The sequence below is a fragment of the Schistocerca serialis genome, chromosome 4 (assembly GCF_023864345.2).
Source record: "Schistocerca serialis cubense isolate TAMUIC-IGC-003099 chromosome 4, iqSchSeri2.2, whole genome shotgun sequence".
NCBI classification, from domain to species: Eukaryota; Metazoa; Arthropoda; class Insecta; order Orthoptera; family Acrididae; genus Schistocerca; species Schistocerca serialis.
The window spans coordinates 873,877,908-873,891,170 of record NC_064641.1 but is presented as its reverse complement, the minus strand read 5'-3'; the positions used below and the strand labels follow the sequence as shown (position 1 = coordinate 873,891,170).

Genomic DNA, 13,263 nt, shown 5'->3' with positions numbered 1-13,263 from the left:
TCTATAATTTTCATATGATCACCTGCATAACTGAAAAGTCACTTTAAAATGTGAAGTGTTCCCTTTATATCACAACACTGTCATCAACTAGTTTATGTTTGGATGATTTTATATCAGGAGTATGCATTTCTAAGTCAACCAGTTAACTACATGTATCATGACTGTCCCATATTTTAAATAATTATAATGGCCTCAAAAAGAACAGAAGGGCACAGACAGCAAGCCTAAATAATGAACATGCGCCTGGCTGTTGTAGAGCATGCTGCCAAATACAGTACCAAGGATCTTGATTTTTGGTTCAGCAAATAGTTTATGTGCTTTCTCCAAGTACCAATAACCTGCAGCTGGCAGATTACTCTACAGTACCAGTTTTCTGGCTGGTATTACCTGACTATAATTTATGCTCCCTGTGGCACCTATATTCTAGTGATGGCTATTTCTTTTCCTTCTTTGCATCCCAATCTTCCATGAGGCATACTTTCTCTTGTGCAGATTTTTCTTCCAATCTTCATCTCATTTCCCCCCTCTCTTTTTTATTATTTGTCTTTTTCTCTCTTCAACACTCTCCCTTCTTTTTGCATTTTCTTATCCATTTTGAGGGTTCCATACCTCAGTTGGTAAAAATGGAGCCCTTATAAGATCACTTTGTTGTCCTTTTGTCTGTAGATTTGTTAAGACACCTTTTTCTCAGGGACAGGAAATACCAAGGTCTATAGCCCCTTGATAGCATAAAAAAATTAAGCTTTTAAGTCTCTACAGTCCAAAGATTTGGCCATTTACACCACATATTTTGGTACTCGCACTCATCAAAACTTGTAGATAAACTATTTATATACCTAATTAAATTTCTATTGAGCTCTCATAGCATGAGTCCTTCTTGCACTTATCCAATATTTTTTGTTTCTGGTCTTGCTTCTCTCTGCATCTGTCTACTTTTTCTGTTGCTTGCTCCTTCACCTTTGCATGCTGTAATTGTCACGAGATACGTTGCTTCAAATGGTGTACATTGAGATGGTCTGATAATGACCAATGGTCAAAACTGGTAATTTGTGAAGTGTAATAACTGAATTAATTTAAAAATGTAATATTTTGCATTCTAGCCTGAACATCATAATACGTGTAAAAAATGATCATTCCCTTTTACTCAGACACTGAGCTCTCTTCATCTTCTGTGTGCAACTGCTGATCATTTGCTATATTTTATTTTTGTAAATAGACATTATATGAGTCTTCATGTGGTTGATAACTCATTGCAGAATTTTGCTTCTCAACAGGTGTTTGTTGAGTGTTTCCTTCCTTTCTCTTTTAATTTCATATGATAACAGTTGTGTAACAATTTGTATGTAGTAGCCAAGATAAACGATACATACAAAAATATATAATTGCAAGCTATACCTTTTATTTTGCTGCATGGAACAGCATCTCATTAAAATACAGGGTGTACATAAAGTCCGGGAACACTTTCAATTATTTATTGCACAAGAACTAAACATTGTACAGGTTTCATACATATTGCATTTTGAAGAGAAACTCTGAAAGTTCTTTTTACAAACATTCAATATGCAAACCATGAGTGACCCGGCATATGTCAATATGGTTATTGAATTCTTGCCATACCCACCCCAGCCCGGCATCATCAACTGTGGTAGTTGCTTCCTATATTCTCTTTTGGAGCTCTGCTACATCATGTGGTAGAGACAGTACATACATCAGATTTTTTATGTGTCCCCACAGAAAAAAGTCACACGGAGTGAGATCTGGTGATCAGGGAGTCCATTTCATGAAACAGCTATTCCCTTCTGTAGCAAGGCTGATCCATCGATGCGGCAGGTCTGTGTTCAGGTACCCACAAACTTCACGGTGAAAATAGGGTGGAGCACCATCCTGCTGTAAGATGAATGGAGAGTCCGATTGCATTTGAGCCATTAGCCATTGCTGCAACATGTCCAACTAGAAATATCCAGTGACAGTGCTCTTGGCGAAGAAGAATGGCCCGTACAGTTTTTGACATGAAAAGGCACAAAAGACATTTACATTTGGGGAATCACGCTCAAATTCAGTGCATTCATGTGGATACTTTGTACCTCAGATTTGACAATTATGCCTGTTCACTTTTCCATTAGTCTGAAAAGTGGCTTCATCACTAAAAATTAAGCGATCAACAATGCCATCCCCATTCTCATTTGTTGTCATCATTGAGCTTCTGCACTAGCTCCAATCTCGATGATTTCATAGACAGCTTCCGTCGCAGGACTTTCCACACTGTCATTGGAGCCATTTCAAGTTCTCGGGATGCACGATGCACCGATTTCCTTGGACTCCTTACGAATGTCTCTCATACATGCTCCACATTTACTTCACTCACACTAGGACATCTGCTTCTCTTTGCCAGGCACAAGCAACCCATCATAATGAATTAGTTGTGACAGTGGTAAATGGCCTTCCTTATTGGTGGCTTCTTACCGTACTTGGTTCTAAACATCTGTTGAACAGCTGTTGCACACTTGTTTTTGTCAAACTCCAACACACAGAAATCTCACTCTGCACCTGAACTCACCATGTTCGTTACTAGTGTTGACTATTGGCAAATTACCAAACTATGCTGTGGCAATATACATGAAAAAAACCTTTCAGGGTTTCTCTTCGAAATAACATATGTATGATATCTGCACAATGTTTGGTTCTTGTGCAATAAATAATTGAAAGTGTTCCCGGCCTTTATGTACACCCTGTGTGTGTGTGTGTGTGTGTGTGTGTGTGTGTGTGTGTGTGTGTGTGTGTGTATATATATATATATGATAATTTTATATGTGTGCAAATTCAGTGATTTATGTGTCAGGTAATGAAATCTATTACTTTTTATCTAAAAATTTACTTAATGGTAGTTTTTTTCTCATCATTACACTTGTCTTTGTCCAACAGAATTTTATACAAAAGTCTCAGGATTAAAGAAAAAGGGAATTAAAGTTCTCTTAGCAATTGGCGGTTGGAATGATTCTCTTGGTGACAAATACAGTCGGCTTGCAAACAATCCATCAGCAAGAAGAAAATTTGTTGAACATGTTGTGAAGTTCATCGAGAAGTATGGCTTTGAAGGACTAGATCTTGACTGGGAATATCCAAAATGTTGGCAGGTACAGAAAGATTACATATCATTTGACTAATGTGAAAAGCAATTTCAATTACAGGTGTTCCATTACTTCTATCTTATCATTAGACACAAACCACTCTACACAAATGCATTCCCACTCATATTAAGAGAAAACTGGAAAAATTGAAGCAGATATTAAGCATCTTTCTCTTTCCAATTTTGAACCTCAGCTTTACAGTGTGTGCTCAGATCATAGCCTCTGCCTCCTGACCATTTATAGGAGAACTGGTCAACAACTTTGTCAGCATCTGAATGATTGCATTTTCAGCAAAAGCATCAAATATACAAGATGTTTTATTAGGCAAGTACTTTAATATGCCTGATGAAAACACTCATAAACATTAAACCTTATGTTTTCAGTACTCTTCTACAAGAGGTAGGCGAGAAAACATAAGGTGAGAAGCAGAAAAACAGAATAGTTTTCCTAAAATTTGTCAGTGTCTTGCAATACTGGTACTGTTACATTTTGTATCAGGTTAATGTGATAGTAATCTGCGGATTAATATGAATATATGCTTAATTTCCATTCCTACGAAATATTTTCACTACAGATAAATCTTGCTTTATATTAGAACATTACCACTTTGATTGCACTCACAATTTCATGAATAACAAATAACAAAAGTTTGTGGAATATTTGTGAAATGGAAAGTGAAAAAATTAAGGTGATGGATATAATGTATTCAAAAAGCTTTGTGACTAACAGAAGATTAGACTATATGATAATAAATTATACAATTGAAGATATGCAGTGGGTGACAGTTATTGAACTGTATGAAATAAAATTATCATAACTTCTGAATGGTTTGTGTTAGGACATTCAAACTGCACGGTTGGCCACGGGGCATGATGGCAATTAATATGTGCATGCACACGCACCTTGTTGTTGTCGACCATTTGCATGTGAAAATGTCATGGTACTGGATGCTTGAGCTTATAGCACTTGTGAAGGCCTACTACGTGAGCAATAACAGCTCAACTGTGGCTCAAAGGAAGTTTGCAACTTGAGTTCAAGCTGAAGACAACCGGCCCAAGTGTGTTAACAATCAAGAATTTGATTCACAAGTTTGAAAGAATGGGTAGTGTTCGTGATGACATTATTGGCAATGTCGGTCATCCAAAAAGGGTGAACATGCCTGAAAACATCGAGAAGTCATGTGCTGTGTTTCAAACCAGCCCCAGGAAATCGATCAGATGCACTGCACAACAGCTGGGAATCAACTGAGAGACATGTAACAAATTGTTGTTGGATACCTGCATCTCTTTCCATACAAAATTGAAACCAAAACCCATTAGCCATTAATACCCAGGGCCATAGAACAGCAGTTGTGTTTCACAAATACTATTGTCCACAGAATTCACAAACAGGACTTTGATGTGAATATGATTTGGTTTAATGACGAAGACCACTTTTGTTTGGATGCGTTCATCAGTAAGCAAAGTTGGTGCATTGGGGTGATTGAGAATCCGCATTTTGCAATCAAGAAGTGTCTTCACACTCAACAGGTGACTGCATGCTAAGCAATATCCAGTCACAGAATAATCGGCGCAATATTCCTTGATAGCCTGGTGACTACCGAGCAGTACATGAAGATTTTGGAAGGTGATTTCATCCCCATTATCTAAAGTTACCCTGATTTCAACAATATGTGGTTCATGCAAGATGGAGCTCATCCCCATTAAAACAGGAGAGTTTTTGATGTCCTCAAGGAGCACTGCGGGGACCGCATTCTGGCTCTGGGATATCCAGAGACCACTTCCATGGGCCTCAATTGGCGGCCATATTCTCCAGATCTCAACGTATGCAACTCTTTTTATGGGGCTATATGGGTACAGCAACAACCCCAAAATCATTGCTGAGCTGAAAACAGCCATTCAGGAGTTCATCGATAGCATTGATGTTCCGACACTTCAGTGGCTCATGCAGGATTTTGCTATTTATCTGCATCACATTGTTGCTAACGATGGCAGGCATATTGAAAATGTCATAAACTAAATCCAAAAATCTCTAGTGACCTTTATATGTTGAATAAAATGTGTGCACATCATAGTTTGTAACTAATCTACATTTTTTTCATATAATTCAAAAATTGTCACCCTGTGTGTAAAAACTTGAGGCACAGCAATTACAATTGTCATTTTCTAATCTAATTTGTTTCAAGATATTCTGAAAAGGGCTAAATTAAAATATAAGAACTTTTTGTTCTGTCCATGGAACACCACGAGCTCAAGCAAGTATTAATGGAATATTGAAGTGTATGGTAGCCATTGTTGGCTCCATTTGGAACAATTAATTAAAATTTAGAGAGGCTTGAGTTTCTTCCAGCATACACAATGTTCAATGTTCAAATAACTTACGGAAAGTAGCCAGGTGATGTCATTTTCAAGGCAAAGTTTCAGCAAGTAAGTGCTGTGCAAGTGAATTTAAAACCTTGGTTTTCAGAGCAATTCCAGAGAGATAACTCATAAACATACTGTAAACACTAATGCCATCATACAACAAAAGATGACTGATGCCAGAAGTTATTAATTCTGTTCATCTTCTTCTTCTTCTTCTTCTTCTTCTTCTTTTTAACACTATCCCAGTTGCTGGAAGTACATGTCAGAATCTTCATGTTATTATATTCTATTGGATGATCAGTGCCAAGACAATGTTCTGCAATAGCCAGTTTGTTGTATTCTGTTGGATGAACAGTACCAAGACAGTGTTCTGCAATAGCCAATTTGCTTGGCTGTTGTAAGTGTGTGTGATGCTTATGGTCAGTACACTGGTCCTCCATGGTCCTAATAATCTGACCAATATATGACATGCCACAAATGCAAAGATTACAGTATACATCTACTTTATGCAAACCAAGGTAATTCTTAACAGAACCTAAAAGGGCTCTAAACTTAGTTGCAGGTCAAAAAACACATTTCACATCATATTTTTGTGAAATATGACCACTCCTGTTAGAGATGCTCTCTGCATAAGGCAGGCAGGCTGTAGACCCTTTCTCGGTATTATCATCAATTATACAGAGCATATGTTGGTTGATAGCACAACGCACGTCTGATGTGTCTTTTGCTATAATCGATCTGGCAGAAGGTACCTCAAGCCACATTAACCCGGCTGACAAACTCTCAGGATCTGATATGATGTGGGCCCTGTAACCTAAGGTATGGAGTACCCTTCACACTGAGTCAGATGGTGACAACTATCAGCCTGTAGATAAAAGTCAGTGTGAGTAGGCTTGCTGTAAACAGTATGTCCCAATGTACCACCTCCATTGTGAAATGAATATTCGGTTTGATTGAATTCAGGTATTCTAAAAAGTTGTTCAAATTCTCACTGCAATGAGACCAAACAGCAAAAGTATCATCAACATATCTGCAAAAACACACATGGTTTCAAAGCTGCCCCTCCTATTCCCTAGCCATAGAAGATCTTCAGTGCACGTCCGCATTTTGCATGAAAACAACTCAAAATGATTGTCACTTTGTTTTCCTCATAAAAATTCAGTTTCTGCTTCAGTATTACACTGATCACCATCCAAATTAATTGATTTTGCCCTGCTATGTTATTTTTGCTGAGTTGCAGATAGGCACAACAAAAAGACTGTCAGAAAGTGAGCTTTCAGCCAATAAGGTCTTTGTCAAAAATAGACACACACAAATGCACCTCACACACATATGACCACAGCCTCTGGCAGCTGGAGTCAGACTGTGAGTAGCAGTGCATGATGGGAGAGGCAACTGGGTGGGGGTAAGGAGGAGGCTGGGACACTGAGGGTGAGGGAAAATGCAGTGAGGGTGAAAGTCATTATTAACACTGTACACAAATTACTTAGTTTAAGAAAATCTTCGCTCTATTAAACCATTGAAGGTATATTAATACTTACAGTGCTGAAAATGCAAACATTCAAAGGCACATTTTAAAAACATATTTTTGTAATTCATCAGTTTAACTGTACTGAGGTGTAAACCATTATCCAATAATTGGCATGTTACAACATGATTGTCACATTAACTCTTTTTGTATTAGGTTGACTGCAATGCTGGACCAGATTCTGACAAGCAAGGATTTGCAGACTTAGTGAAAGAACTGAGCATGGCTTTCAAACCACGAGGATTGCTCTTGTCATCTGCCGTTTCGCCAAGCAAAGTTGTCATTGATTCAGGTATACACTAACCAATAAAATGCCTAACTGTCATTATGAAATGAAAAACTTTATTTTTTACAAGCTAGGAAACTGAATTGTAAAATGATGGATGTGATATTCTTGGAGGAAGACATTATTTTCTAGATAACTGTTGTGATATTTTTGTGACTGAAGGTGTGTATTTACTTGGACTTCACTTTGAATTGCTGGGTTTGGTACCTCACAACTGTTGGAACACTCATATCCTTGTCCTGTTTCTTCTCCATCACAAGACCCAGCCATTATTCCTCTACAGTGTGGTGGTATGTATTTCTGTTAAGTCGCCTTAGTATTATTGCATTACAGTATCGTGTAATGAGATTACAAGCAGTCCATCCTCCACTGGAATTACACCTTCATTATCCAGTGTGTAAATTTAAAGTATGTTTTCATGTAGCAGCTTAACATCATTCACAGTATAAATTGACTACTGCATATCATGTCTGTCATCAGTACTTGTACCTCACTACCGAACACATACTGTGTTCAGAGTTGCAATGCAGTGATACAAGTACACATTTCAGATAGTGAACATAATTATGTTCAAGCTGAGGTATGTCCCTTGTGAGATTTTGCATAAATTCTTCAGGTATTCTTACCATTTGACGAAAGCATGAAAGTATGTGCAGGACCTTCGGCTATTATTGAGATGGCTTTGCCATCTCATCTCTAAGGAGGAAGTGATGCTGTGTCTATGGCCATTTCTGATCACTTCAGCAATGGCAATTGCACCTGTGTCTGGCAGGCTGCCAATATCCATTTATCCACCAGAACAGCATACATGCTGGTGATCCAGTACCAGCAGGGGCATGCTTCATATGTATATAACATTCTGAAACAACAACCAAAACATGATTGTTGTTGTCTACCATATCTCTTGCAGCCACCATGTGAGGCCCTAGTCTCACTGCCAACAGAGCAACAGGTATTACATAAAAAGTGAATAGGAGACCTGTTTTGTACAGAAACATCTTTTGGACCACTTTTGCAATGTGTACCATGTTTTTAGTGTGATAGGCCTATGACCCACAAGAGGTTTCATTTGCTTTGTCAGATATTTGACTGCACTATAACAGGAGTCAGTTTATGGTGTTTATTCTTTATGTATATTTGGGAGACCACAAAGTTGTGTTGGTGTCAGTGCTCCAGAGTATAGCCTTCTTCTGAGAGGCTGTCTGCATCTGCTAGTGTAAAACTCTTCCTCACTTGATTCTGATGTTATGAAACTGTTGCTGGTATTGCCCCTCAACCAATTCCTCTTTTGTCCAAGAAGAAGGAACCCAAGGTTCTCAAAGCTGCAAGTGCTGTTATCTGGTTCTATTTTTTGCTATTGGCAGTATGTAGAGTCGCAGCTCCTGAGGGGGATATGAAATTGCTAGCACATGTGTCTTCTTAAGTGTATACACAAGCAAAGACAAGTGAAAAGATAACATCAGATATATGTAATAAGCATGATGTCCCAAATCTTTAGAGTCAAAAGTTATTGATAGACTAAAATATTCGTTTACAACCTTTGGCTTCTTATCTTAGAATACTCTGCTCAAATTACTCTACCACTGTACTTTTGACCCTATAGGTTTAGAACATCCTTTACAGTAGAAATAATCCTGAAAAGAAAGGAAATAACTAGTTTTCTGTCTCATACTCCTGATAAGATAGAACAGGAGCAGATGTGAAACTGGGACAGTGTAAAAGCTACAGCACAAGTTACAGTGTTACTCAATTCAGCTTTAAAAGAAGTTCAAGAACAGATTTACCTTTCTATTGTGTATAAACTGCTTAAGGATGAAATATAAAAGAATGCAGTTTCTCATTGTTTTTGTGTTGAAATCAACCACACTTCAGGCTTCTCATTAACTATAGCTTTTATTTTTGGTTATATGCTCTCTTCCTACAGGGTGTTGTTGACATTTATATTATTTTCTTCTTTACAGGCTATGATGTTCCTGTTCTGTCACAGTATTTTGATTACATCTCTGTGATGACTTATGATTTCCATGGCCATTGGGATAAGCAGACTGGTCATGTTGCTCCCCTGTATTATTACCCTGGAGATACTTATGATTATTTCAATGCTGTGAGTATTTTATGTCTAAAATGGTGTTACATAATGTCTTAAGATGTAACTACATATCAGTGAGATTTGATAATAGTAAAAACTTTTAACTGTTTATTAGAGTCTTGTCTATATTTACTCTGAAAGAGATGTTACAGAAGTTGCAATCTGTGTAATGGAATGGTAACCAGTTACTACATAGTTGAGGCAATGAATACTCAAAAGGCATATAAGTGAAATTGAAATATTGCTAACATTTCACACCATGACCTTTTTCAAAACTAACTAACATAACACACACATACACACACACACACACACACACACACACACACACACACACACACACACACACTCATACACTGTTTGCTTATGTGCCTGTTCACTGCTAAAAGCCTCAGCAATGTGGTGAGTGGTTACCTTTGTTCTTCCCATTATTTGCATTCCACCCAAGACATTTTCTAGTATTACACTAAAATTTACAGTCTCTTATTAGTGGTTCATACTGATCACAAAACATGAAAAATGTAAAGACTTACCTAACCCTTTCACTGCTGCAGGTATGCATACACGTCCGACTATGCTATTCCCCATGTGTAGACATGAATACATGTGCCATTTGGAGTTTCCTCCAATGCTACAGGTGTCTGAATGCATCCTGAGCTACTAAACTCTCACTGCTGCAGATGATTTAGTTCCATAGCTTTGTGAATAAAAACGTTTTGAGTACTTATCATGCAACTAATATGCATCATTGCATGCTGTCATTCCCAAAAGAACTTCATTTCTATATCTTGAATCAGTTATGAGATATGATGATTTTTAGGACCACATGATTTGCGATGCACAAGGACGTGAATGGGAGCCTTGTGCGTGACTGTCCTTTGGATATAAAGCCCAATGATTTGAGAACAAAATGAGATATTCATCTGCTTTTGATTTTAAATAAAATTTTGATATGTTATCTACATTTCATTCACCGAAATGTATGCACTGAAATCAACCATCTACAAAGTTTACACAATGCATTTTTACCTCAGCAAAATCCTTAATATTTCACACAAAGTTTTACTTAATTGGCTGCAGCACAGTAAAAAAAATTAAGTCTTTTATGAAGCAAAGATATCAGATTGAAGCAAAGATATCAGATTCTATGATGTGCAAAAATCAAATTTTTTCACTTAATAGTTTGTTAAAAACGGATGATAAGTATTTCATAGCAGCTGGCAAGTCCATATGGACGGACATGGGCATGTCACACCTGACTGTTAGTTGGATACAAACTGCAATAACTCATGAAAAAAATCAGATATCACTCTGCTCTCAATTATAAATAAAAATTCGGTGTCTTATGTGCATTTCATTCACTTCAATGTATGTGCTAAAATCAACCATACACAAAGTTTACACAATACATTTTTATCCCTGTGAACTCATTAAAATTTCATGCAATGTATTACTTAATTTGCCTTCACACTTATAATTGTATGATGGGTAACAAAAAGAATTTCTGTTCTTTATTGAGTGAAGATATCAGACTATAATATGTGCAAAAATCAAATTTTCTCACCTAACAGTTTTTGTAAAATTGTGTGATAAATATTTCATATTGGCTGGATTGCCATCTCTTGACACAGGAACCAACATTTGGTAAGAAGCACAGCCATAACAAAAGCCACCTCATCACATAATGCAAAGAGCACATTTGCAGCAGTAATAGGGTTCTACGTCTACATCCATACTCTGCAAGCCACCTGAGAACGTGTGGCGGAGGGTACCTTGAGTATCTCTATTGGTTCTCCCTTCTATTCCAGTCTCGTATTGTTCATGGAAAGAAAGATTGTCAGTATGCCTCTGTGTGGGCTCTAATCTGTCTGATTTTATCCTCATGGCCTCTTTGCAAGATATACATAGGAGGGAGCAATATACTGCTTGACTCCTCAGTGAAGGTATGTTCTCGAAACTTCAACAAAAGCCCGTAATGAGCTACTGAGCATCTCTCTTGCAGAGTCTTCCACTAGAGTTTATCTATCATCTCTGCAACGCTTTTGCGATTACTAAATGATCCTGCAACGAAGTGCGCTGCTCTCTGTTGGATCTTCTCTATCTCTTGTATCAACCCTGTCTGGTACGGATCCCACACTGGTGAGCAGTATTCAAGCAGTGGGCAAACAAGTGTACTGTAACCTACTTCCTTTGTTTTCGGACTGCATTTCCTTAGGATTCTTCCAAGGAATCTCAGTCTGGCATCTGCTTTACCGATGATTAGTTTTATATGGTCATTCCATTTCAAATCACTCCTAATGCATACTCCCAGATAATTTATGGAATTAACTGCTTCCAGTTACTGACCTGCTATATTGTAGCTAAATGATAAAGGATATTTCTTTCTATGTATTTGCAACACATTACACTTGTATATATTGAGATTCACTTGCCATTCCCTGCACCATGCATCAATTCGTTGCTGATCCTCCTGCATTTCAGTACAATTGTCCATTGTTACAAACTCTCGATATACTACAGCATCATCTGAAAAGAGCCTCAGTGAACTTCCAATGCTATCCACAAGGTCATTTATATATATTGTGAACAGCAACAGTCCTACGACACTCCCCTGCGACACACCTGAAATCACTGTTACTTCGGAAAACTTCTCTCCATTGAGAATGACGTGCTGCATTCTGTTATCTAGGAACTCTTCAATCCAATCACACAATTGGTCTGATAGTCCATATGCTCTTACTTTGTTAATTAAACTACTGTGGGGAACTGTATCAAATGCGTTGCGGAAGTCAAGAAACACGGCATCTACCTGGGGTTAAAATATTTGGCAGATACATAAGGGGTTATTAAAGAAGATACATAAACTGCTTACTTCACTTTTACAAATAAATATTAACCCATTATTATAAGAGGGAAAGGAAAAGAAATATCCATTGTTTTAAACATATGATGGGACAGTGACATGAAGCAGTTCGAAATAGAGTTATAAGAATAACATGTACAGGAAAGAAATTATGAAGGAGTAGAAGGAACACACAAACAAATCAGGAAAATTAAAATAGATTTGTGGAAACAGCTGCAGGATTGGCAGTGATTAAGCATAACAGAAATAGAATGAAACCTTAAATACTATAATGGACACAGTATAGAAACAGGCAGTAACAATTCACTCAGGTGTTCAAATTCTTTCCTTTCCTTTTTTGCAGAACTTCACAATGCATTACTGGATAGAGAAGGGAGCTGACAGGAAAAAGCTTATAATGGGTATGCCCATGTATGGACAGTCATTCTCACTGGCTGATGCTAAAAATCATGGTCTGAATGCTAAGTCATATGGCCCTGGTGAAGCTGGAGAGTTTACAAGGGCTGGTGGATTCATGGCGTATTATGAGGTAAGGAGCTCTACAAAGTGTGAGATTTCTTTGTTGCCCATGTTATTGGTGATTCATTAATACTGTTCAGGCAAATCAGCCACATTGACAGTTCTGTTTTAGTATGTCCCATTTTTCCTCTTTCAGTACATTTCATTTCTGCTTTGTGTTTTCCTTTTCTTTAAAAAAAAATATTTCTGTGTCATAGTGTAGAGGAAGATTGAGGTTTTCTTTGAAAACAGCAGACAGGACCAGATTTTCATAAGTCACTGCTACTTACATTTGACCTCATATCTCATGCAACTGGTGTATTTAATAACGCCTACCATCTCTTACAGATATGTTATAATGTCAAGAGCAAAGGATGGACCACTGTACGAGATCCTGAAGGAAGAATTGGTCCATATGCATACCGTGGTAATCAGTGGGTTTCTTATGATGATGTGTCTGACATCAGAAGAAAGGTATGAGCTTTCATAATTACTGAATAAAACTTCA

General features: G+C 37.5%; 1 protein-coding gene across 1 annotated transcript in view; it reads left to right on the top strand.

Moving 5' to 3' along the window:
- Nucleotides 1-13,263, top strand: part of LOC126474821 (probable chitinase 10) — a 190,856-nt gene that overhangs the window by 172,413 nt on the left and 5,180 nt on the right. The window contains exons 38-42 of the mRNA XM_050102295.1: nucleotides 2,923-3,134; nucleotides 7,176-7,311; nucleotides 9,267-9,409; nucleotides 12,601-12,786; nucleotides 13,104-13,229. Of these exons, the coding sequence (XP_049958252.1) occupies nucleotides 2,923-3,134; nucleotides 7,176-7,311; nucleotides 9,267-9,409; nucleotides 12,601-12,786; nucleotides 13,104-13,229 (803 nt within the window). The remainder of the gene's footprint in view (nucleotides 1-2,922; nucleotides 3,135-7,175; nucleotides 7,312-9,266; nucleotides 9,410-12,600; nucleotides 12,787-13,103; nucleotides 13,230-13,263) is intronic.